At 40.4% G+C, this 27,879-nt stretch overlaps 1 protein-coding gene across 8 annotated transcripts in view; it reads left to right on the top strand.

Annotated features, from left to right (window-relative positions):
* LOC125302228 (potassium voltage-gated channel subfamily D member 3-like) overlaps nucleotides 1–27,879 on the top strand; it is a 109,601-nt gene that overhangs the window by 2,159 nt on the left and 79,563 nt on the right. Inside the window, exons 1-3 of one of the 8 annotated variants that reach the window (XM_048255322.1) lie at nucleotides 11,205–11,665; nucleotides 12,529–12,630; nucleotides 12,772–13,946. In XM_048255322.1, the coding sequence (XP_048111279.1) occupies nucleotides 12,847–13,946 (1,100 nt within the window). In that variant the 5' untranslated portion in view covers nucleotides 11,205–11,665; nucleotides 12,529–12,630; nucleotides 12,772–12,846. The other 7 variants (XM_048255320.1, XM_048255321.1, XM_048255319.1 and 4 more) reach the window with 7 other exon arrangements.

The following is a 27,879-nucleotide window of genomic DNA, read 5'->3' as shown; positions in this document are numbered from 1 at the left end:
ATTATCAAAAATGGAGATTCTTTAATCCTTCTACTGATCATGCACTCCCCAAAAAGGCAACTGTACTTTGTTAGCTTTGTGTCTTCAGCTGTCAGTTATTATGTTGTTTCAGTTCGGCAAACTAGGTACAGTATGCTACAAGATATTTCATATTAATTTAGTTTCCATGCAATACTCCACAGGTGATGGAGGACCTCAGACCCCACACTCAATGTAATGTAGCTTGGCAGATTATTTGTATGGCAGACTGTCTCACTGAATCTTGGCAGTCATTCAAGTGTTCCATCATCCTCTTGTCTATTCCAAGAATATCTATAGAAAGAGCTGGAGGAAGTCTAACAAGATATTATATATTGAACAGAATATCTCATGTATGTCTACATGAAAGTTATTTTCATGGATTTCACTGATAATTCATCTTGCAGTAATATTTGATATATTTGTCAATTTACAAATGTGTATTGGCAATTGGTTTCCCATAGGGATAAGGGGTACTTTAATTAATATTAATCATGTGATACTAAGATGGCATAATTGTGTATTGATAACCTGGCTCAGCAAAATGGGGAAAGGTCACAAGATGTGATTTGAACTGCGTTCCCACCCAGATGAAATAAATAAATAAATATCAGCGCTCTGCCGACTCATCTATCAGTCTGGAAATGTGAATGCCAAAATTTCAATTACTTTGCAAATGAGATGTTAGTGTCTAGATGATATTAGCGTAGACATTTATAGAACTCAATTGGTATTCAATCACTATGTCTTAGATTAGGACATAGGAGTGGAAAGTATGCCTTCTTGCTAATAAGAAAGTGAGACACACTCATCCAGAAATCCCTTTGTTATTGTATTTAAATCCCTTTTGATCGAAACATAAATAAGATATGACCATTGTCCAAACAAATCAAGTTTGTTTAACCTAGAGATGGACGTAAGCAACAACCTCAATCACAACTACAAGTCTAAACTGTTCCAAATATTTAAATTGTGGTGATCTAAAAATATTTCAGTCAAAAAATATAGGTTGTTGTCTTATTTGACCTCTTAAAGTGTTTTTCTTTTCATGTTGCAAATGTAAAGCTACTTGTAAAGGTAATTGCTGAAAAGCTGGATCACCTTCACATTCACATGGATAAATAGGAGAGGAGCTGAGGTCAATAACCCCTGTGAGTTCAGGGCTGACCTTGTGTTTACCTTAAAGGCCCCCTATGCAACATTTAAAACCGTTATGAAATCATGATGGCTAAATGATCTGTTGTGGCGAAAATCACAGCTTTCCCTGTTCCCTCTACCATCTCCTAGCGGAAAACCAGCCTTGAAGGATCTGCACTGGCGTCCCGGCAGTGTCTGAATCAAAATATAGGTTGTAGTCTTATTTGACCTCTTAAAGTGTTATTCTTTTCATGTTGCAAATGTAAAGCTACTTGTAAAGGTAGGTTGTAAAGGTTATAACGGTTTACCACAAAATTGCCTTTGAATCTGTTATATTAGGCTAAGGTAAACATCTTGCATGGTTCTGCTTCATGGTAAAAATAATTAAATGTCCTTATGTTTGTCATAATGTCCTGTAGTGTTAATACCCTTTATTTCACATCTGTAAGAAGTCATGTTCGAACTGGCTAACAGACCCTTGGGGAGCCATCTGAATTAGATATTGACAAAGTTACTTATTTTCTATGAAATTCTGGAGTACACTGCTATATTATCTGCCCCATTTTTGATCTATAATCAACTAACCACCTAGGAAATGATAGCATCAGCCAAATATTCAACATTGCATAAAAGATATACCCCAGGCCCAGGCTTTGTTCAACCAATAATGAAGACTGGTTTGAGATATTGCTACAACCACCTTTAATAATTGGTCCATAACTCTGATCATTACTCTGGGAATGAGGTGGACCGTGATGGAGTAGACCTATCTTGGCCTTAATATAGACCACAAATTATCCAGTAAATAGGGGTGCTGTTTTCAGGAATGCCATAGTGCACATACTTGTATGTTCTTTGAGTCATTTTAGTGCCTCACACACAACAGCCAAATTACTAAATGCATATTTATATTTGAGACATTAGATTCAACTTTATTGTCATTTAGCAGAGTACAGGTACAAAGCCAATGAAATGCAGTTGACATCCAACCAGAAGTGCAAAAGAAGCATTAAATACTAAAGTGCAGGTTGAGTACAGTATCTATGCAGTTATGTAGACGATAGAGATACAACAGTGTTAGATAAATACAGGTTTTCCAGATGATGTCTACATTGACAGATAATGAGTATAGAGGGTTATGTACAGTACAGAGAGTATATCTATATATATTGCAGAGGTTTATGGGCAGGTTATGGAATATAAAAATATAAATAAATATTGTGCAGTTTTGGGTGTTAGAAGTGCAAGGGAATTGATGAAACAGTGCAGTGCAGTAAATGTAAACAAGTAAACAGTTCAGAAGTAAAAAGTAAACAGGTAAACAGATTGAGAGGGAAGTAATAAACAGATTGAGAGAGAAGGGAGCAAATTAATGCTCATTTACCCCCTCTTTCACAATCTGGTAATTCAATTCTTCTAAATCTTTTTCTTTATCTTTATAAATAGACACCTGCACATAAAAGTTGAGCAGCTAAATGCCATTTCACTACATGTTTTACATCAGTATCTCTATGTATATGACAAATAAAAATCCTTGAATCCTTGACTCATTGAATCCTTGAATTTTGGTATAATTAATTCATTAAACTGTTAAAATATCATTGTCCACAATGTAATGTTTCTATAAAGGTGTTATTATCTTTACTATGTCACTTTAAAATACATGATTATTCAATTTATCAGCTTTCAATACCATTCGCTCAGCCCAACTGAGCCCATTGAAAGTCTTGGTTCACACAGCTCAGCAAAGCCTTGTAACACAAAGAGCACACTGAAATATTGGTTCAAAGAGATTACTTGGAAAAAGCTGTAAAGCCTTTTCCTGAGCCAACTTAATAATGACGTTATTCATGTGACCTGGCGTGTTTGTCAAGAATGGCCAGCTTTCAGAAATTAATTAAGAATGACAAAACAGTCATTGATCTCCTCTGAAAAGTAAAAAAGTCTCCAATTTACTTTGATAGTCACATTTTTGTCCTGTCTTTCATTTTGAAAGAATTTGAAAGACACTCTGTTGGTGGTGAGAATGAATTACCGTATGGTTATAAATTATATGCATGGGAGGGTAGGAATTAATTATACAGTATGTGTCATGTCAGGGTTTAGGTTAGGCTCAAGATTTGACAAGTAGTTGACAGGTACACAAAGAGTATTTTGAAAAAGTGCTATACAAATGATGTTTTCCCAGACACATTCATTTTAAAATGCAATAAAAATACAATTGTACAAAATCTATTTTAAATAATCCCTGATATAGAAATATGGGGAGAGGATTTGAACGAATAAGAATATAAAGGTGCTATGCCAAGCCGTATCTCCTATAATACCACATTATACAATATGTGACCACTTTATGAAAGACAATGCAAGAGCGCCAAGTGGCTGCCTTGAACCCTAACATTACAGAATTATATTTAATATAATAAATAAAATAAAAAATGACCACCAACTCTCACGATGTAAAGCCAGAACATACCTTGGTTAATTCCACATTCACCACTGTCCACTCTCATATCCATACCTTGCATTAATACAATTCTGAAACTGAATACAAGCTAATTAAATTCATGAATGATTCAGTGAGGTCTCACAAAACAGGGGAAGCTCAAACATTTTTTTTCTGCATTGCATAGATGTGGAGTCTGGCTTTCCTCTCTAGACCCTAGTGTCTATCTATGATGTTTCTGATCTAATCTTTTAATGACCTGGCTGACTGTACCCAGAGGTGGACTGTACTCAAGTGCCTAGCACTTGCCCACAGTGCAATGTCTTAAAAGGCAAATATGTATAAAAAAGCTGACATAACCTTCACACTCAGCCTAAAGAAATTGTATAGCAATGCATTTATCATAGTCTCTCATAGGTGTGCCTGTTAAAGTGAGCGGAAAATCCACCCTTGCAACTTTGGGCCGGCGGGCCGTCAGCCCCAGTGTCAGGAAGTAACGAGTGTAACAAATTGCTTTACTGCATTTACACACATACAGACCAGGCACCAGCTAGGACAAGATAGTTATGGAGTTTCTCAGACATTTGTCATGACAGAGCCAGCGAAAAGAAGCAGGAAGTAAGTAAACCATTGTCAGAGGAACAAGGAAGAGGAAATCGACAGAATGACAGATTGAGGAGTGTCGTAAATCATATCCTCTGAGGCTGTAGGGGGAGCCCTGCAGAGAAACCTGCGAGCAAAAAGCGAAAGGAAAACAGCGAATAAATTGGCAAAACTGCATGGTTTCTCTTTAAGGAAAAGGGTAACATCTGATACTAGCCTACAGTATGTCTCCTTTAAGAAAATCAAGATGTATGTAGGAGATGTAAAATGAAATACAGGTCACCATATTAGAAAGCTAGATACCGCATTGGGCTCCCGAACGTACGGAAATAGCGTCGCCATCTTGGTGGGGGCAACAACAACTGGAGGCCAATGGAGAAACACGTGACTCTGACTGGAAATCAAACAGGTGTCTCTGATTGCGGCAAGTGTTGTTGTCACTCCCCCATAGACAGTAAACGTGCTGCCCCCAACAATATGCCACCTAATAGAACTCGTGCCCAATGCGGTATCTATACGGTATCTATACTAGCTTTCTAATATCTATGCCATACACAGCCTAGCCTACTTACCAAAGCACTTCACTTGAACAGCTTGAGAAGCACGTGCAGATCAACATTCCATGCAGATGAACAGCTGCATGTCAGGAAAGTGTCACAAAATTTGGTGTCACCAAAAAGGATGCATCATGTGGTGCAAAACGACAACTGAAGTAGCGCTGATGTCTGTTGCTTCCGTTGTTCATGCATATCCTGACCAATCACACATTTGGTTTGGCTTGGTTCATATAATACCCACCAAGCCTCTTTATGTCTCCACAATGATTGTAGACTGCACCTTTTTAGCAGCAATCTGGGTTTTGAGGCAGGAACGATTATTTGCCATCATTTTGGCCTTGTGCTCACTTTTTTGACGGATTGAGGTCCGCTCTAAAATGTTGATATTTTTCTCGGTTAACCATTTCTTACCTTGTTTGGCTGTATGTTTTGGATCATTGTGTGGTTTAATGTTCAAATGCTACCTTTTGGGGCAGCCATGGCCTACTGGTTAGGGCTTTGGCCTTTGGGCTTGCCAGTTCGACTTCACTAATTCACGGATTGGGATAAATGCAGAGACCAAATGTCCCTCACGGGATCAAAAGATATACTTACTTACTAACTTACATACTATTGGGGCAGGTCTCTCGGCACACTGCCTGATCTTTTCCTCCTAGCCTCTTGTTTTAGTGTTACCGTTTACTTTGAGAAAGTCACCAGGTCCCCCTGGTTGAAAAACATCCCAAAATAATAATATTCTCACCCCCACAATTGAAATGGACATGGTGTCATTTGGGTTTAATGCTTCCCTTTTTTATGCCAATCTCAGGCAATGTCCCTGGGTCAAAAAAATCCAGTGAAAGCTAAATGGGCAATTCCATGGAAAATTATTTTTTTGTAACATCCATAACGGCAATAAAATGTGATGGTATGGTATGATGTGAATGATTACATGAAATTTGAGTGGGTAAGACTGTCTTTAGTGGCAGGCTAGCACATACCGTTGACTTGCGCTAGCCTAGCACCTGCGAACTCTGCAATTAGAAGGACTGGATGAAACGTGCTGAAAACGGTCTCCACTGATAAATATCACACTTGCTTACTTGGAAATAAGGTCTTATGTCCAAAATCCTGAACCACCCCTTTAAGCTGAGTTGTGCATGTTTGGAGAAGAGTGGAGAAAAATAGAATGAGAATTCTTTCATCAATTCTGTGGTGGTGTCTTTTACTTAATGGGCATATTTATTGAAGTAATCTAAAAGTAATCCTAAAGATTACGTTACATGTTTTTGGTAATCCAACTGATTACGTTACTGATTACAAACATTGCCATGTAATTTGTAGTCAGTAATGGATTACATTTCAAAGTAATCTGACCCAACCCTGGGATTAGGATTAGGGTTAGGGTTAGGGTTAGAGGTTAGAGTTAGGGTTAGGGTTAGGATTAGGGTTAGGGTTAGAGGTTAGGGTTCTTGTGTCATGACAGTGTCATATGTTCATGACAGTGTCATGTCACTCTTATATCGATACTGTCAAGTAAAGTGTTACCCATTTTACTAATGGATCTCAGGTCCTTATGACTTTTCACCTTAGTTCCAAGGGACAACTTGTAGGTTGTATGTGCTTGTTTACTCAAAGGTGTGTCTTAACATGGACATTCATACCTAAATGCTTCTTTAAATCTCTGTCGTTGAGCTACCTGGACAGCATTACAAATGTTTTCACATTGAGCCTCCAACACTCTTAAAACGAATGTGTTGAAAGCAACACAACTTGCGTTGTTTTTAACACATCTCTCTGTCCAGATAGGGACAACATAGTGTTGTTTCCTTTTTTTATTTGTTATACAAAATGTGTTGAAAACAACACAACTTGCGTTGAAAACAACAAAACTTGCATTGAAAACAACACAACTTGCGTTGATTTTTAACACATCTGTGTCCAGATAGGGACAACACATTCGTTTTAAGAGTGAACCAACCTAAAGATGATATTAGATTAAAAGCAGGGCTCAAGAACAGCAGTCGAAAAGGAAAAGAACAGGAGGAGGGCCTGATGGGGCGGGCGGAGACATTTGTTTTCTCGGTTGATTAACAAGTTTTAAACATTATCATTTTCTCAATCACACGGGCTTGAAGACATGGTCAGTTCAGAACGAACTACAGATCCTGTTCATGGGGCCATGTAGCGTGTATTCCACCCCACAAACTGACACTTTCTTGCTTTACTTGAACTCACTTCAACAAATCCAAAGGGCACTTAACTGGTTGCTTTAATTACAGTCTTTTGATGTTGGTGAACTCCCAGATGGCTTGGTTAACAAGCCTGTAATTGCCACGAGTTACATGTGAATGTGTGAGAAAATAAGGTTGTCTTAATGCTGTCTTTGTTCGGTACATTTCTGGATTATATGCAGATGAAGAGGGAAGTGCCTGGGACCAATAACTGTATCAACAGGTTATATTGTCCAGTTCAAACTATTTCCATAAATTTGCATCATTACATTTTAAATAAGAAAATCATGAATCAACATTCAAGGGCTGAATAGTGACAGAACATATTCACACACACACCTCAAGAGTGGGACTTCATTTTTCACTGCAGGTGGCAACACCATGTAGTGATCATACTGTGTACCGCTATGTGGTACACACATTTACTATTGGTGCAGACCAATGAATATAAAAACATGAATAGAGTAACTAATTAACTAAAACATGGCAATAGATAGAATATAATAAAGACTGGCTTTATTATACGACTGAATTTGGCTCCAATCTTGGCTCCAATTTTGGCTGTCGTCTTTTTAGAATGCAAGGTGCAGGGTGCAATGCTGTCACACCATAGACATGATGAGTGAGTCATTGAAAGGAGTTACAACCATAGGATTATAAAGATACATCAATTTAATCTATACAGCAGATTACACTTTACAATGCGACAACACAAATTTGAAAATATGACTGTGCCCTAGATATTTTATTTATATTTTAAGTCATGCTTTACACATTTCAACGGCATGTCAATATTGTCAAGATATGACTCCCATACTCTGCATCCTTGATAAAAAAACAATAGTCTAACTAAAGTAAAGCCATAATATGTGGATCAACAGCAAATGATAAATTCACTCTAAAACACATCTGCTGAAAAGTCAGAGTTCGAAAGAAACTACTGTATGTGTGTAGGCCTCAAAAACATATTTAGGTTTAATGAGTAAAGACAATGTTTGCTACCATCACTAGATTAAATAACTCTCATTGCAACAAAAATTGCAACACTAATCATTAGAGATAAAGGCTGAGTCTCCATTTTAATCCATTAACAAACACAAGAGGCAATTTTCTCAATGACAGGGCAATTGCTTATGCCAGTGAATCTGCTTCACATGTAAATTTATTCCCATGCTTTTCACAAGCTGAGTATGGTATTTACAAAATGTTACACAAGGGGATGAAATGTATTGTCTGCCTGAAAGTCTGTCTCAGAATGTCTGTCTGTATTTTCTATTATTTTTGTACACTGCACATAGTTTTGTAAGTGTGCAACACCCACCTGTCTATCCGCAATCTGATTCCTTATGGGGAAGGACTAACATTCAGCTGAAATATACATAATCATATCAGAGTGTAAACTAATTAGTGTTAAAGTGCTACCAAACATAACCACACACATACACACACACACACACACACACACACACACACACACACACAAATGCATATGCACACACACATACATACACACAGTCATAATTAAATTTTACAGTTAAACATCCAGTAGATTTCAAGTAAAAATTAAGTTAAAATAATTGCTAATTAATTACAATATACAGCTAACGTAAAAGGATTGTCAAATGAAAGCATGCCAGTTATCTGTGAATCATACAAGCCAGATTAAAAAATATGAGCAACACATTGGCCACTGCTATATGAGACCAAACCATGTCTCTGTGTATCTAAGGTGTTGATCTAAGGCTACCCAAGTCATGGGGTATTTAACCATTAACAACCATCAGAAGAAATTAGCTTCTCTTTCTCTTATGTTTCTTTGTTAAGATATCAATCAGCCACTACACACATGGGTGTCTTTGTACATTATGGTCTTCATTTGCTGTAGTTGTAATTTGAATGAAATCAGACAATTGTTGGTTAAAAAGCCAATCTATTATATGACTTACTTGGATCTGTGTCTGGGGAAATTGTCTCCATGTTGTTGTAATGAAAGGCCTCACCAGTGACAGCAACAACATGGTCGTCTCAACCTTGTGCCATCTTCATTCTGTCTCAGAGGGAAAGAGTTAAGCCTTGGGCAAGCTCAGAGACAGGCTTGTTCTCTCTCTCTCTCTCTCTCTCTCTCTCTCTCTCTCTCTCTCTCTCTCTCTCTCTCTCTCTCTCTCTCTCTCTCTCTCTCTCTCTCTCTCTCTCTCTCTCTCTCTCTCTCTTTCTCCCTCTCCACATTGATGTCCAAACCACATGAGGCAACTGGGGTTTACATCGCAGTGTTAGTTTTTTTTTTTTTTCTTTCAGGAACTGCACAAAATAAAACTGGGCCTTTTCTTATCAATATGTTTTTGGATACATCTGTCCTCCTTTTCTTACTCTAAGTATGTTATGGTACTACTAAAAAATAACCATATTCATACATCTTATATGCACTGAATTGAAATCAAAGCAATGGAAAAGTGTCAAAATTGTATCTCAGGTTCTCTGCTGAGGAAACCTATGAGGCAGCTGGACCTGTGGTCAATTGCAGACAAGACAATGCACTTGAGAAGTTGTTTATATTTGCTAATGAGCACACAGTATCACCATATCAGGATAAATGTCATGTTTCTGGTAGACATGGATAATCAAATTATGACTGAGGGTATGGTGCTGGAAGGACTGTTGCCATGGCAATGCAATGCAACTCTCCCTCTGCCCCCCCGGGTTTTCCTCACATCAGAATGCATCTATAAAGACTGGGTGCAAAAGGGTGTGATGACCCAGCTGTAGAATGTTCACTTTTTCCTTACATCTTCGAGTTATCAAAAATGCCTTGAAACTCTTTAAAAAAATGAACTTCATCAGCAAACAGTGGAAAAAACTTTCTAGAAACAGGTTACTTAACTCACTCTGTGTTTTATTAAATTGCACAATAATCCTGAATGTTTGGTTTAGATTCAAAATGATAATCCTGTCTTATTCTTCCTGATGTGTTCCAACCATATCTCTCTACTTGAAATACACAAGCCACAGAGGCAATCAATAATAATTGATTACCTGTTCCACAAAAAAAATGTCTCCTTGACCAGTATCATGCTCTAGAAATTGGTACGCCTACATATAATTTCAGCTCATTCCAAAGGAATTAAAATCTTGTTGTTAAGTGGTCGTTGCATTAGAGGTGGGGTGAGCAAAATTCAAAATCCACTAATAATCATTTTGTAAATTTTGACATCCTTTTTTGGTAGCAGGTATCTGACTATGTTGTCCTCCTGAGAATGTTGACACACAGTCTTTACCACTTTCACAGAATCCTGTTTTCACAAGCTGGGGTGTCGGTGCTATTTTTGGCTGCCATTTCTGGCAGCTTCCCAGCCATGAAATTGAGTGTGAATGAAAAAAGACGACCTCTCCTAAAACATAAGAACACTCTTCACTTTTACGAGCATCTTCCAGCTTTGTATCTGTCACAAAGTAACTACTGCACAGCAAATCAGGCAAAAACACATTCAAACTGCAATTAAACACAGCGGCTGACCTTAATATACACTGAGGAGACACTGACAACAGGTACATAAACTAGCATTTTGAAAAGCAAAAGTTAAACCTGCAAATTCCATATGAATGTCACTGATGTAAGCACTATTTATCTGTAATACATTGAAGTATGTGGCTGATACTGACGGTCAGCAAGAGAGATATACATTCTAGCTACAATCCTTTCCCTAACTATTAAGATTTCAATGTGGACAACACAGCCAATTTAATGTCTAGTTGATAAATAGCTAATAATGAAATCCCTGTTAAATTAGTCCATTCCTTGATTAGATCCAGCACAGTGTGGTTAAACATAATACATTCACAAGTCACACCAACCTCCACCATGCTGGCAGAGATTATTCTCTAAACATGCTGGCACCAGTTACTCAAGACCGTAATCGTAATATACTTTGAGGGGTACATGTCCTCAAATTATTCAAAAATGCTCAACATGTCACCCCCAATATCAAGACATGACTTGTTAGGCTACAGTAGTATCACTCACTGTTGTGCAAAATAATCACTTGTTACAAACTGGAAAATTGTATGCTAAATTTAAATATCTGACAGAGAAAGGGAGTGCAGGGGTGAGATGGTCTCTGTTAAAGTGTCAAAAGGAGTTAGAAGGAGGGGGGTGGATATCTATGTAAAGTTCATGACAGTTAACAAGGCATTATTCAAACCAATGCACTGATGTACAAAGGTTTACCTGTCAGCTATAATGTCCTATAAATCTACCCTATAATTGTCTTGGTCCTAAAAGATGAAGTAAATGTATGCTACAGAAACAGTAAACCCGGACTATATGATATGACTTCTTTTGTCATGTGATGCGGCGCGTAGCGTAGCATACTCTACATCTGGACAGTTAAGTTTCGACTGCATTGCCATCAACGATTCCCGCTTGTAGACTGGGACTTTCATCGGCGAACAAGTGAAGACTGATCATTCTCACTCAATCTTTTCATTTTTTATTTTGCCTTTCAGCAAAATAGCTTAATTCCTCGCATTATTGAGATGAATCACCTTTCGAATGAAGTGGAGTTTAGGATGGAGAGGAAACAGCAGACACAGACAACTTAAAGTGCGAGTGAAGAGCGAGCCAACGGAGAGAGATGCCAATCATATCATGTAGCAGGTGCAACTCGAGAGGCATTGCGGAGTATTTCTTTCTGGCGGTAAGACGAAAGATATGGTAAGGCTAAGTAGCCTACCCTTTGCTGCAAACTGGAGTGATTAAATCAACTGTATCAATAAGGTCTGGTCATTCGCTTCGTTGCGCGATTCATTTACGATTAAACTTACAGGTTTACTTTAGAACTGTATGCTGATTTCAACGCGCTCCGTCTGTCCTCAAGACACTGAAGAGTAGGCATACAGTAGCTTACCTATTACGCAGAGTTACTTTCCGGACGCTTTTCTTGTGTTTAGCCGAGATTTGTCGTTTTTTCGAGGTAAGTTAAATTCATACGCATAAATAAACGTTACTAGATAGATAGATACAGGCTGTATCTGAAAGAATAACATTTGCTTTCTCACCAGTGTTTTTTTCTGACACGCGACGATTTCAACAATTGCAATTGACAATACTGGTTATCAAGATTTCCGATCCAATTACTGATTATGTCTGTGTGAAGTTTATTGTTATTTGATTCGGTGAGTTATGATCCATAGCCTACACGCTTGCGGAAAAACAGGTTGTCAATTAGGTGCAATTTGCAGTATTGCTTGGTTGCATGGTTTCATTTCAACAGGTAAAACCATCAACGTTTTTTCCTTAAATGAATGCTCTTAAGTGGAAATGTAGTCTTATTTGTATGTGATCTCTGACAAACTACATCGACAGTTAACATTTGTTTAAACAGAACCTTCAGAAATCTCTTTTTCTCTATCTTTAGTTTGAGCAACTACTGTACTGAAGCCTACTATAGGCTACTATAGTTGGTTTTATTCGCTGTGCTGTGCTAATATGCTTTACCGCCTATGCTCTCTATACAAATACTGCACTACAAAATACACAATGTACTGTGCTCTGCTGCAGTACAGTCCATTGGGGAAAAAATGTATGTAAAACAAATGAAGTATTGTCATTTCTGAGGATCATGTGGACACATACAGCTCAACAGTCCCGCCATAGATTGTGGTAGGTACAGCAAAGTCTAGGTAGATACTGTGATCTCCTGTATTGCATTAACACCAGCCGTATGAAATATGAGCATACAATTGATAAGAGAATAGCTAAATTAGTAAGTTGTCATTATAATGTTCTCTCTCTTCCTTCAAGAATGACAACTGACTTGAAGGTGAGCTGGTTTTGAGAGTGCCGGACCAGTAACGTCACCGTCAAGTTGGCGACACCATGGCAGCTGGAGTTGCAGCATGGCTCCCCTTTGCCCGGGCAGCCGCCATCGGCTGGATGCCAGTGGCCAACTGCCCCATGCCCATCGCCCCAAGAGACCACAGCAAGAGAAAGGACGAGCTGATCATACTGAATGTGAGTGGACGGCGCTTTCAGACCTGGAGAACCACTCTGGATCGGTACCCTGACACTCTCCTGGGCAGTTCTGAGAAGGAGTTCTTTTACAACGAAGAGGCCAAGGAGTACTTCTTCGACCGTGACCCAGACGCCTTCAGGAGCGTTCTCAACTTCTACCGCACAGGGAAGTTGCACTACCCTCGCTATGAGTGCATCTCGGCCTACGACGAGGAGCTGGCTTTCTTCGGCATCATCCCCGAAATCATTGGTGACTGCTGCTACGAAGAGTACAAGGACCGTAAGCGGGAGAACGCCGAGCGCCTCATGGACGACCAGGAGGAGAACAAGGACTGCAAGATGCCCAACATGACATTCCGCGAGACCATGTGGCGGGCGTTCGAGAACCCGCACACCAGCACCATGGCATTGGTGTTCTACTACGTCACAGGCTTCTTCATCGCCATTTCGGTCATCACCAACGTGGTGGAGACAGTGCCGTGTGGCTACAAGAGCCAGAAGGACGTCCCGTGCGGCGAGCGCTACACGGTGGCCTTCTTCTGCATGGACACGGCCTGCGTGATGATCTTCACTGTGGAGTACCTGCTGCGGCTGTTCGCCGCGCCCAGCCGCTACCGCTTCATGCGTAGCGTCATGAGCATCATCGATGTGGTGGCCATCCTGCCGTACTACATCGGCCTGGTCATGACCGACAACGAGGATGTGAGCGGGGCCTTCGTCACGCTCCGTGTGTTCCGCGTGTTCCGCATCTTCAAGTTCTCGCGCCACTCGCAGGGCCTACGCATCCTGGGCTACACACTCAAGAGCTGCGCCTCAGAGCTCGGCTTCCTACTCTTCTCTCTCACCATGGCCATCATCATCTTCGCCACCGTCATGTTCTATGCCGAGAAGGGCTCCAGCTCGAGCAAGTTCACCAGCATCCCAGCCTCATTTTGGTACACGATCGTCACCATGACTACTTTAGGGTAAGTAACAATTTACTATGTTTACTACAGTATCTCCTGAAATAATGATACATTTCTGCTTTAGGCAGATATTTCCACTTTAAATCTCTCTCTTAAAATAAATCTTTCTTTAAATCCCTCCATCTCTCTCTCTCTCTCTCACACACACACACACACACACACACACACACACACAGAAACAGATGCAGTTACAAAACTAAAAGAGCGTCACTACCAACAAATACTGTGAATGGGAGCTCTGCAGATCGTCTTTCACTTAAATACAAAACTAAAAGCAGCCTGTTAACTAAAAGAGTAATTAATCAATTGAACATCATCGGGCTATTTGTTAATCAGGAGAACCAGATGATATCAGGGCTTCCAGACTCAGTCAATTTCCGCAGACTGCACATTCAATTTGAAAACATATCTCTCCTCTGTATGTTGCAGAAACATCTAATGCAGCCTCAATAGTCTATTCCCTTTCTTGTCCATCGTATCAGTGAGATCCAAGAAAGTATACAGAGTAGTCTTTGTTGTGGGTACGAGACATCACTGTATGCATTTTTAATCTGAATGTAGAGGAGTGGTCCATATATAGCCTCAGGACAGAGGTGTTCATTGCATACTGCATTACCTTGCGCACTGTGGTGTGATGTTTAATATTGCAGTGCGCTTCGAGAGTAGTAAATCTGTGGTTGTCTGGACCATGTTAAACACGATTCATTGTTATGTGGCACAAAAGTGGAAAGTGGATTACAGCCAATGGTGGTTTATTTGATTGAAGGCTTGATGAAAGACAGGCGTCTCTGCTTCTCAGTAGGCCGGGTGCAGCGCGCCTCTAAGTGGCTGTCATTGTGACTAATGGTGTGAACCTCCAGATCTGTTAACAAATATAAACTTTAATGTTATCTACTGTTTACTGGAAATACTATACGCCAAATAAGGACGTAAATGCCTTGGGCACATCAGTCAGGGGGGGCTTGTGTGTCTAGGACAGACTGTGGATATGTTTGGTCTCCTTTGTATGGGATAGTGAAGCAAAGATAGACAGGGAGAGAGGGAGTCCAAGACATGGAGAGACTGAGAAAGAGAGAAAGACAGTCCTCGTGTGGCTGAAATGCATAGTAAAGACCACATGAAACATTAACAGCTATGTCATGAGACTGGTGAACTCATTTTGCACCCGCACAATCAATCACAATGACACAATACAGTGATTCTTTTCATTTCTGACGTCTTTACTGCGCCAGTATTGAAACATTGAACATTTTTGCCGGTACACATCCTACATATTTAAACAAAGGAAAAGCTAGCAATGTATTATTGAATCTCAAATCCAGCCATAACTCATACAATATAATACTATAACTTTAAAGAACATAAAATCATGTCTATACAAATTGGCGTCAAAGCAGTGTAGGGTAACAAGTAGGAGGTAGATATATTGCCTTATACTGTCACGGTGCAATGTTTTGGCTTACTGTCTCTGACTCTGAAGGTATTTGACAACCTCTCTTATAATTGCTTTTCACTGGGCTATGTCTCCACTAGTAGAGTTTAGTGTCAAAACACGAGAGCGTTATAAAAAAAAGGTTCTTGTCAGAAACAAAGTTAAGATAACTTGAAGTTTTACTCTATGTTCAGTAGGCTGTATTGACAGTCTTAGCACACAATCACAACACTAAGCACTCTCTGCAATAACAGGTCATCGTGTAACAGGTGGTAGCCGACTTACAACACACATTATGGAATTCACATAGATTTGTGAACTTGTATCAAACAGCATTATCAGATGTACATTCAGTGTAATCATGTACACTCATGAATTATGAATTTTCATTAAATTACATAAGCCAATATTTACTTACTCTATGCTTACCAATTGACCTTCTAAAACTGTTGTTTTGCCACATGCCAAGCTATTAGTCTACACAGTGCTCACAGATAATTGTTTTAGTAATTACAAGATAGCTCTGTTAGGTGTCACACAAGTTGTCACATTAGGCGTGTGAGTTCTGTCGACACTGTCATATAGAGGAGGTAATCGGATTTGAATTACCTTAATTAACCACAGGTTGTCTTTTACTGTTATTAATCTGACATGAAGTCTCTACTGGTCGCTACAGTAAACCAGTTGGCTAAATTAGGCAGAACATATCATATCATTACAGTGGTACATCTCAGGAAAAGCTGGGTTTGGGGATTTATATTGTGCACATTGAAAGTTCGGAGTGTACAATACAGCTTGATAAGCTACTGTACCAAAGAGCAGAATTGCCATTGATGACCAAATGGCATTGTTTGACCACTTTGCCACTTTAATGGCCTCTCTTCTGGCATAGAAAGTTTGCATTGTGCAAAGTTTACATCTCAAACTCACTCACTCTGTTTACGACAGCAGCTAGAGAATTCTTATTTTTTCATTGTCTTCTTTGTAAGGGTTTACCTATTTGATCTGTTTGATCTACTTCATTTGATCTTTCATGCTGCAGTGACAACATAGCTGTGCCATCCACTAATTATTTTCCAAGTGCACCCTGAAACCCAAACCGACAATGTAATGGTTGCCTATTTCGTTAGCTTCTGGACACAGTCAGCAAGTTCAGTGAGCTTTCAGTCAGTGTCTGAGGATACTGAAAATGAAGACCACTCAAGCTCTCTTTCAGCGAAGTTGTTTGATGGTGTTTGAAGATGTGTATGTTTCCATGTATGTGCATATATATATATACAGTATGTGTGTGTGTGTGTGTGTGTGTGTGTGTGTGTGTGTGTGTGTGTGTGTGTGCGTGTGTGTGTGTTGAAGTTCATCTGTATGAAAGTGAGTATGTTTGTGTGTATGTGTATTGTGTGTGTACAGTATGCTTCTGTTGTATGCATATTGTGTCTGTTTATGTGTATATGCAGTATTTGCATGTGAATGTGTGTGTGTGTGTGTGTGTGTGTGTTTGTGTGTGTGAGAGACAGAGAGAGAGAGAGAGAAAGAGAGTGTGTGGCATGTGGCATGAACTCCCACTTGCTCGCTTGCCTCACCTCGCCTTGTCTTGTCTTATTCAACTTCTTTCCCGGTGACTTGTTAGCGGCGCGTGACCTGAGCACCAGTGCGCTGTGTGCTGCTCGAGGGGGTTGGGGGCTGGAGCGAGCGGCGCCTGCCGGGCCACATTTCCCTCTCTCGGTGTCGGGCCATCTGTCTCAGCCTTGGCCAAACATGGTTATTGACCTAGAGATTTCACACTCCCGCTGACGGACTGCTCCGAGAGCTGGCAGGGTGGTGCAGGGTGCGCGGGCCGCCAGCGCTCAGGGACGGTGAGGGGAGGCTCTGGCCGCAGCTAATCGGAGCATCTGTAGCTCAGCAAACAGAAACAGCGGTGGCGAGAGGCATTTAGGATAAGCATAATTGATCTTAGGTACACATTCACATTCACACACACATACACACACATACACACACACACACACACACACACACACACACACACACACACACACACACACACACACACACACACACACGCATATCTAAATACACACAGAGAAAGAGTGTCTGCCATTGTTTTCTTGTTTTCCTAAAGTCTGTTTGTCTTCAAAGCTTACTTAGTTGTGTTGGGGCTCTCTGTTCATTCCAAAGGGGTAGTTTTACAAGTCTGGTGTCAGGAAGCCTTACAAAGTACTTTTTCCTTGCTTTCTCTTGCTTAGTCTACTGGTTTGGTGAAGCCAGATCCTGTATTTAGGTAATCCTTTCTTAAGCATCACTGGTATGCATTGCATGTTCGGTGCAGATGCACAACCCCTCTCTCACTCACTCACTCACTCTCTCTCTCTCTTTCACACACACACACACACACACACACACACACACACACACACACACACACACATAAACACTGACAAACATTTTACAAGCAAAATGGATATGGCAGTTAGCATTCTCCCCTTGAAAATTACTCAAACACATTTTATGTTTTGTTTATCATTAGAATGCACAAACTTTGTTTTACACAAAACCTGCTGGGGCCACATTAGCTGTTAGCTGCGCCGAGTGCACCATTAGCTCAGGATCCCATAGCTCTCAGGATGACATGTCGCCATTTAAGAACTACTTAAGTGGAAGACAGGCTGTGCTGCCTTTGACTCTGCTGGTGAGGTCTGACGTGCCCATGTCTCCCATTAACCTTCTCTTCCCTCCTCTCCATTTCCCTCTTCCATCCTCTTCCATCGGTGTGGCTCATCTCACCCCCTTCACAGAATTACAAGTGTGATGTTCCTTATTGACAAGCACAGTTCGACAGCTGTCTTCAGCGAAAGAGCTGGTGAACATGTTTAAAAAATGAAGAAAGCCACAGTCGCACATGCACAGAAACAGAAGGAAGGTGAACGTGTTGATTTGATTTCTGAATGAAATTGGCTGTGGTAATTGCTACCCCTAAGGGAAGTTGTGTTTTGTCTCCCCATTTGCCTTGTCATCTGAAGAAATTAACAGAAAAAAAGTGCCTCTTGTGAAAATGAATTTTTGAACTATTATTCCGACCGTAATAAATATGTGTTTTATACACTCTAAGAGAGAAATGAACCCCCGTAGACTACACTTAGAACTTTTTTTTTTACCCCCCGGCAGTTTTATAATAGCTCATATTTGCTTGTTTTACAAATACTGAATCCTTTTGTATTCTTTGCTTTAATATTCAAATGTTTTGGTTAACATTCTCCTTCACAGGTTACATGGTGAAATATCTTAACACATCTACAAACACATCTTTCATGAATATTTGTTTGTGAATAGACTCATGCCTGATGATAGGGAGGCTTCCATTTCCTTAGGAACTCTTAGCCACTGCTAGGTAGAGTATCACATTTTCAGTCCATTCCGTGAATTGAAAGCCATTCTCTATGGTGAGCGTTAATGATCCTCCACTGTCAACCCTGCTTCTCTGACCTCCTTGCTCACACCTGCTTTGAAGCCATGTTTGAAGTCACGCTATAACAGCATAAATAGTATGTAAATTTAATGCTTATGTCTGCTGTTTACATTTCAAAGGCTCACTTGTGATACCTGCTGGCTGTGTCTGAAAGAAAGACTGATGGCACTTGAAAGAATGTGTAGGCCAAAGGCATTCAATTACTATATTGGGGGAGTGCATTTCTCATACAGTGCACGTGCAGTTGGACTTGCGAGATTCCTTATGGTCTCTTTTTCATGCGTATGTAACAGCCATTATGCTGAGTCCTAAATGTAATCTCTTTGTTGTTCATTTGTAATTTCATATGTTGCTTCAGTACTTGCTGTCCTTCTTTCAGTGTGATGACAGTCATAAGGTTGTATGGTGGTGCAGTTTTTTCAATCATCCTTTCTTGACATTCTTCTTGGTTTTCAAAAAATATCAGTCGGTTATGAGCAAGTACTGGTACCGTAATTGGTTTATTGATTTTGCTAAATTTCTTCAGCTATGAGGTTAATACACTGGGGCAGTTATATGGTATTATATAATATGGTATTAATATGGCATAAAACACTGTTCTGCAGTTTATGCACAATGTGGCTAATACACAGAACATGAATGTAGTATTCATATGCCAGCTAGAACTACTTTAATTTTCAAAAGAAGTGTGATGATTAAACAACCTTTATCCATTGCATTCCAAATATGAATGCAACCCCCCCAAAAAATTAAGCCAAAACAAATGAAACCAAAAAGTTGAAGGCTAACCTGCTATTAGAATTGAGGCATTTTCTTTCAATGCAAATATAAGTCTTTGTTGAAAATAGTTGTGGAGCAGTTTGGTGACCTCTTCTATCCAATCCTTGGCCCTTTATTGGACCCCATCATCCTGAAGTAGATAAAACACTTGCAGTCCACCTGTTATGCAAGTCCCTCATAATAGCACAGTTTTTTTCCCTCTGGTGGTGACGTTTGTTCCCTTTGTGAGACTCTGTGAAATGAGCTCTCTGAGGGCCCTTGCGAGTCACACCTCCAAATGAAACTGTGATGAGATCCAGTTCAATCCTCCAAAGTCCTCACTGTGTCCTTACTCTACCCCCTGCTCCAAAATCTACCTCGACTACCTCTCCCTCCACTCTTGAATACATACATACTATATGTATTTATCTTTGTTCCTACAGTGGCTGGAAGTAGTTTGTTTTGTGGATGCCTGGCTTGAATATGATTTGTTCTGCCTAGGGTAGCAAGTTCTCCAGCTTTTTAAGCTGAATGTACTCTGTCTTCTCCCACAATGTTAGTAGTACATTGCACCCACAGTGGTGTGCAATGTTGTTATAGAAAGATTGAGAAAGAATATGTTCAAATAAAGCCAGAGCTAGAGAGAGAGAGATAGAGAGAGAGGTGTGTTCATGAAAGTAGAAAGAGGGAAAGAGAGCACATGTGTGTCTCTGAGGGTGTGTCTCTGTGTGAAACCCAGGAGACATAACTCATTAGCTTTGCTTACTCAGTACACTAGAATTGTCTGTGTTATCTTGACAGATTCTGTAAGTGATCCTCTGTTATCTATGTGAATAAAATCAGATGAAAGAGGCCGCAAAAAGGAATTACTTGCTGTCAAGTGCTGGTATTTCTCCTTAAGAGGGAACTGGGCAGAGATCAGATGGGAGTCAAATTAGAGAGCAGATATATCGGAGTTCAATCTGCCCTCGGTTTGGTATGAATTTTTAAAAAAGAAATTTCCATTACCATTTTAAAATGAGAAAATGTATTGCATAAAAGCCAGAAAATATTAGTATTGCACCCAGCTCAAGGCCTGTCATCCAAGAATTATTGTGTGGCGACAAAAGAATCCCAATAAAATGTCTGTACCCTTCAGTCTGCAAGAGCAGCATTAAAATTTCTGTCTGTCTTGAGATTATAAGTTTATCATTTTCAGTCAGTCTGTCACTATGTGTTTTTCCTTAAACCACAAAAAGGGACATGGTAATGTCCCCATTTTCACTTTTTTTGTATTTCCTCATTTTTATTGCACAACCCCTGTGCATCCGCTTACAGAAGAAATCTATTCACTGTGTTCTTTATGTGGCAAAAGGCTGCTGAAGCCATGTACCCATTCAGATTTGTGTTGCTTTGTGGTGTAATTAAGGAGGTGATAATGTTATCTTGTAGGAGCGTGGTAACGGTGAGATCTTCCTTGCTAAGTGTGCGATCCTTTATGACAGATTTAATTTACCATGACAAATCTATTTGCCGCTGGGTGTGGATTGGCACAAAAAGTGCCGAGAGTGCTAGGCTCAAGAGGAACAGGCATTAAGTGAACGACTAGACATGGATTTGGGGCCTGTTTGACTTTGAGTAGGGACATTTATCCCGGGGATTGGCTCGGATCTCCTCTTTTAACTTTGGGCCCTCAAGGTCCCCCAAGTATTATTTTTTTCTGCCGTGATATTGACGAAAGAGAAGCTCAACAGGGTGCTTGAGCCTGATGAAAATGTCAACATTTTCTTTTTTTCATCAGTCTGAATTGGATTTGGTTTTCCTTTCTTTGAATTCCTTTGAGTTCAGTTTTCTTGCTGGCAAGTTGTCAACTGTGGCTGTATTTCTACACATACTTATGTGAAGGTGTGCACATATATGCAAATTATTCAGTAAATAGCCACATTATTTACAATATCAGTCAATTATTACTTTTCATTTCAGTGAATGACTATGTGACAGCATGTCTCAGCTTTGAGTTTTTTTCTCCAGTCTATCTAGCCTCATACTTCAGTGGTCTTTGGATAAACCAGCCACATTATCTGTCCTCTGCTATAGGAATTTGCTTGACTCCCTGTTTGGCTACAATATGTGAGTCATATTGATTTGTTTATAAAGCTGCCTTTGATTTCTGAGTGAGATTATTGGGTATGCTGATGTGACCCCGGGGCTTGGGAGGAGCATACTGTTAGCCGACATCTGAAACAGGCACCTAATGAACAGCTAATCCCAGTGGGGATGCCTTAGCCTTTGAAGGAAATTGACATGCAAGCAAGCCATTTCACTGGGATTTTGATGGGGATGTTTATTCGGGGCACTCACACTGTTCAGGGACACCTGGAGTAATGCATTTTCAGTTAAAGTGCTTACATCTTTCGGATAGTTTCGCCTAGGCTCTCAGTGTGAAATGCATAGCAATTTCCCAACAGCAATGGAAATGAATTTGCTATTTGGTGTAGCTGTTATTTAAGTTATTTCATCGCTGCTGAATGTCATACGGTATGCAGAAAGCAAATAAATAGCTATTATTCTCAACATCAGGCTGTAATATAGCACATTATGTATTTACCCATGAGGTTGAAAATTATAGTATGTTGAGGACATCCCTTTTACTCAATAACAATATACTGTATAATAACATCTTCATCTGAGTTTTTAAGATAATCTAAAAACGGGTCTTGACTCCACCATGAACAGTGTGGAACATTCTCTCTGTGGAGTTCAGTGTTGTGTAAAGGGAAACATTAAGGTTATCATGGGCAGATAGTTGTACAGGTAGAACATCCATTTCATAAATTATATCCAGTGGTCATTTAAAACTTTTGAGTACACTTATATTAATACTTTGAAGGAAAATTCCGGTATTTAGCACTTTGAGTCCCTTTTCTGATTTGTTTTGGATGAACTAGAGTGATGGACACCGAAATTTTGACGATTGGTCCTGTCTCGACTTTTCTGACTTGTTTTGAATAGCTTTCAAAACTGTGCAACTCACCGAGTGGTCAGTGGTGTTCGTTGATTATTAAAATCAAATATATCGGCGCAATGTATGATTTCCAGCCGTCTTATTTGCTATTGTGGAACTATTTTTTCAGACACCTCACAACCGCGTATAAACTTACGCCCAATATTTGAACCTGAAGCATAGACGGTGGCACAGTAATATCAACGTGAAATGAGTCTTCCAACAGAAATCAATGGGATTTTACAAAATGCCAAATAAAACACGACAGAAACTGTATTTCGCTACGCTACTTGTTTTGGAACACCAACAAACACCACTAACCACCCGGTGAGTTGCACAGTTTTGAAAACGAACGTTAAGGGTTGTTTTAGGACATGTTTGAGGATGCCTGTTGGCAGCCACTCTGAGTAGTCAAAGGCGATTCAAAACGAGTCAGAAAAGTCGAGAGAGAACCAATCGTCAAAATTTCGGTGTCCACCACTCTAGTTCATCCAAAACAAACCAGAAAAGGGACTCAAAGTGCTAAATACCATACCATTTTCCTTTAACTAATACTAATTGCTCACATCACATCAGTGAATGGTCAATGTAATCAGGAAGGCAAATGACTGAGATGTTTTAATTTTTTAAGTGTCATTCTCATTCACATGTGTAAAGTGCTAAAATCAGTAATCATGTAATTATGTGCCATAATGAAAGCTCAAAGGGAACTTTCATTAATTGGCGACACAATTGTAATGGCCACATTGTGCTGTCAGTACAACTCAGAGCATATGGGGTTGCATGGAACATAAAGTTCACGCGAACACAGCCGGTGGCGATATATTTTGCGCTGGTGACGTGGCTCTGTAGCGCCGTGTGTTTATTTGCCGACTGAGCTGAGTATGGACATTTACGAGCCCAGCCCCGGTAGCTAACCTGCTGCAGGGGCATATGTTCAGGTGATGAGGTCACCAGACCCATCTGCCTCCCAATGCACCAAAACTAAAGAGATGTGTGTGGCTTCCACCCAACCCCACCCCGCCCGCCTGCCCGCCCATCAAAACAGGTTTACGGTTACTACCTTCATTGGATTTGGCCGCAAAATGATTTTATTTGACGGATCTGACTAAGCTGTCTCAAATGGGTAGACTGAATGTTACACATTCTGCGTGTCGGGGAGTTTTTTGCCCCTTGCCCTCGTCCATTAATTCCGTATAACAGGACACCTCGGCGGCCGTTATCCCTTACTTACATTCCTACATACATTGTCTCGCAACAATGTGTTGTGAGACAATAGAATAGAAGGGGATAGAAGCTGGATCAACTGAATGCCATTTGGTTATGTTACCAGCTGCTTCACCACGGCCACATCAATATGCATACAGTTATTTATGTTTGTGATACCATAAACATGTACCACATATATAGTTGTTTATATGAGAGAGAAGAAGTGAGGTATGTGGCGTGTCTTATTTAACATGAAGTAGCAATCCAACTCGCCTCACAGCCACAGACACAGAAGCTCAGTTGAGTTCTCAGTCATGTGACTCTTGCTGACATCCATCACACTGATGGCATCGCACTATGCTGTGTGTATTATCTGCTTTTAAATTGCCATCACCCCAAGATGGCATGTCTTCATGGTCAGTATCAGTTATGTTGCTTTTGGTGTTACATGAGGAATGAGGGAATACACAGAAGATATTGTCTTGACTTTGGTCCATGATTGGGTACTAGACTGCCATGTCTTTTGTAGCACATGATTATCCCTGTTACTGTATATGTCTGTTGAATGAATTCAAAGACAACATATTTTGCTATAAAAAATAAATCTGCAGTCCTGGGTAAGGCTTGTGATCTAAAGTCCAGTTGGTGATGTTATGTTCATTTAATGACACCCACTTCTTCTCACGTCTTTGTTCATTCTTTCACAATTGCTATCCATTGCTAAATTAATTTGAAAAGGTTGGCAGAAACCTTGTGAAGGTGAAAAGTTTCACTCTGTCTTCAAGGTCTTTAAGTATTATAGTTTATGGTTTAGTTCACTATGATAGTATCAGGCTCATCAGGTCACAGAAGTATGAAATTGAGATACTGCAATAATATGTTGTGTCCAGTAAAATCTATTGGGTTTGGCTCAAGGCATTCAGAATTTTAGAATTAGAACATAATTTAAAATGGGAATTTGCCACAATCCATCTATACATGTGATCAGCAGAATCTCTCATCCAAAAAGGTAATTGGTGCTTACAAGTTAGACTAAAGTCCATGTAACATGTCCATATCATCAACTGCCATTTGCAGGACATTAGCTGGGCTAGTGTTTTATAGCCGTATTGCACTGACTTTTGGATTGTCATTTTTGTGGACAGTTGCTTCAGGGCCATGTCAAAAAAGGATACCGGTAATCAATTTAGCTGTCTACTATCTGAGTATTGACATAAAGAAGATGACAGAATTCATGGGGGAGAGTGAAGGTTTGTAGTGTCCCTATTAAATGAGTTTTTCAGGTAGTTCAAAATCTCCAGTTGACACATTGACCAAATTATATCAGGGAGCAAAATGTATCTTACACAATGGCAGGTGACCTTTTTCTGAATTACAACAATTCAGTGCCATAATAGATTGAGCCAAGAATATGACAATGGGTTGGGACTAAAAGACATTAAATTGGCCCAGCGAAGCATTATCCTTGCAATATCTATTAAGAATCTGGACTTGGGCCTTTCAACGATGACTCAGTCTATTCAAACGTCCAACTAAACGTCCACTTTTTTTCTGCTCTTTTTCTCTCTCTCACTCACCCCCCTCTTTCGTGTAATAGTCTGTGAAGGACATGCATTCAGCACATCTAGGGCTTGCAGGAGAACAATGGCGGGGACCTTTTACATTCTGGTGCGATCCTCCAGTTTCTCCGCCAATGCTGTTTCATCTCTCAGCGCCAGCGGTTTTGATCTTGCTCATCAGACTCCTCTTCCACAGCCTGTCCTCCCTCTCCACTGCCCCTCAGAAAGAAAAAACACTGCACAGACACGGGCCTGCACATAGATGAGGGGGGGTTATGTGATGGAGGAGAGAGAGGGAAGTAGTGGGGTGGGGGGATAGGGTGGGTAGAAAAGTAAGAAAAGGGCATGAAAGATAGATGCATAGAAAGGTAACAGTGAAAATGGAGAAAGAGAGAGAGCGAGAAAAAAAAGACAAGATATGCATGTAAAGGGGCTGAGAGGAGAAGAGAGAGAGAGAATAGAGCAGATGAGGAGAGACAGTAAAACAGAAAGAGAGGGGCACAGATAGAAATTGAGGGAGATGGAGAGATGATGTGGCGTATTGGGAAGATGGCTGTATAATCACACGTTCGTTCCCAGGAAACAGGGGTGTTAAATCAAGCTCAGGTGGCTGATGGGGGAGGAGAATCTCAATCCTGTCTCTCTCTCCTCTCTCACATACTCTCTCTCTCTCTTCCTCTCTGCCCCCTCACTCACACTCTGTCTTTCCCTCTGTCTTTCCCCCTCATTCTCTATCCTCTCTCTTTTTGTGTCTTGCCCCCTTTCTTTTTCTCTCTCAGCTACTCTCTCTTCTCTTTCTTTCTCTCGCTCTCTCTCACACACACTCTCTCCATCTCACGTGCACGGCAGGGGCCATTCTGAGCTGCAGGATGCCCAGTCACCATCGTCGGCCGAAACGTTGAGATTGATGAGCAAGGGAACAGAAGGAAAAAAGGGGCCTCTTTCATTCCCCCGTCCCACAGAATATTACGCTCAGGGGGGGTCGAGGGGGTGGCAAGCTATTTTTGGTCCATCAGCTGTGTCATTTGTATGTTTTGTTTTCTTGGTTTTCCAAAAGGCCATTCGGACAGATGGGCAGGTTTTTTTTTATCACTTCTCGTACCGCAGCACACCTCGGAGGTCCGTTCAACTTTTTTGTCATTGACTCTCTACAAAGCATTAGCCTAATAAAAAAAAAAACATGGTTGGCAGATATACAGTGAAATATGACACTGCGTTATAATTAGAGCAATTTTCCCAGCTGTAAAGGGCCCTGAATGTATTCCTTTTACCGTGCGTAACAGCAGAGAAATGTTATGCATGTAGGTCATGTTCCCGTCTGCCTTAATCAGTGGCTATATATAATCTGCTTCAGAGCAGCGTTTAGTGTGCTCTCCTGTGCACTAATCTATAATTCGGAGACATAAAAGATGGGAACAAAGGCCAGCGAGTTTGCCAGGAGCTCTCCACTCCGCGTGAATGTGGGCCCTCTACTGTTATTAGGGGTCAAGTAATTACATTGGGAAGAACAGAGTCGGACAGAAATGGTTTAGAGGATGGAGTGCGGGGGTAGCGGGAGTAGGAGGCAGCGCAGACAAGATGCACACACACACACACACACACACATACTCACTGGGCAACACACACAGAGACATGCAGTATAAACACAGGAAAAGGTCAGGGCGCACACTCACAGATACGTACGCACAGACATGTAAACGCTCAACAATTCCAGTGCATTCACACAGAAACGCACACAGACTTACATTAATCATATGAGAATACCAGTACACAAAGTCAAATATAGAAATACACCAACACAGTCAAAGAGAACCAGTATGAAACATGTATGCACACAGTCACACACACAGACGGACAAACAACCAGATTTGTCATATATATACACACAGACATACAGCACGCAAACAGCTCAGCTTTCAAACACATGCAGACTTTCACAGAGAAACCCCTTCAGACACACACTCGGAGAAGAACATAGAGAAAAACATCCAAAACAACCGCACTTTTATACACACAAACATGCAGCACACAATAGAACATATAGAATATAACTCACACATAGAGGCAGACTTATAAACACTAAGAGTCACACAAACATAGAGAAACACACAAACACATACCAACATACAGTAGAGGGGACTAGACTTGGATATGTAGTCATGTGCACATGCCAAGAAGCACACACATACAAAGGCAAAAATAACTCGACTCAAGTACAGACTGATGCACAAACATACTACACACACATGCCCAACCAGATTTGCACATACACACCCATAGGCATGCAAACAAGCATACACAATGCATGCACAAACAGATGCAAAGACACACACACACAAGAGCCTCACTTTATTTCTGACTTGCCACAAACTCTAATTCCTAAGCCACATAGGTGTATAGTGATTAGAGCGCTATCTCATCCGAGCAGATAACACCGGCGCGCTGTTTCTACTTCTCTGTGTCCATTCCACGAGTTTTCTGTCTCGCGTGTGGTTTCTGGAGGGGACATGGACAGGGATGGGAGAGAG

This window comes from Alosa alosa, chromosome 10, assembly GCF_017589495.1.
Source record: "Alosa alosa isolate M-15738 ecotype Scorff River chromosome 10, AALO_Geno_1.1, whole genome shotgun sequence".
In the NCBI taxonomy this organism is placed as follows: domain Eukaryota; kingdom Metazoa; phylum Chordata; class Actinopteri; order Clupeiformes; family Clupeidae; genus Alosa; species Alosa alosa.
The sequence above is the reverse complement of the archived record's forward strand: the minus strand, read 5'-3'. Positions and strand labels throughout refer to the sequence as shown.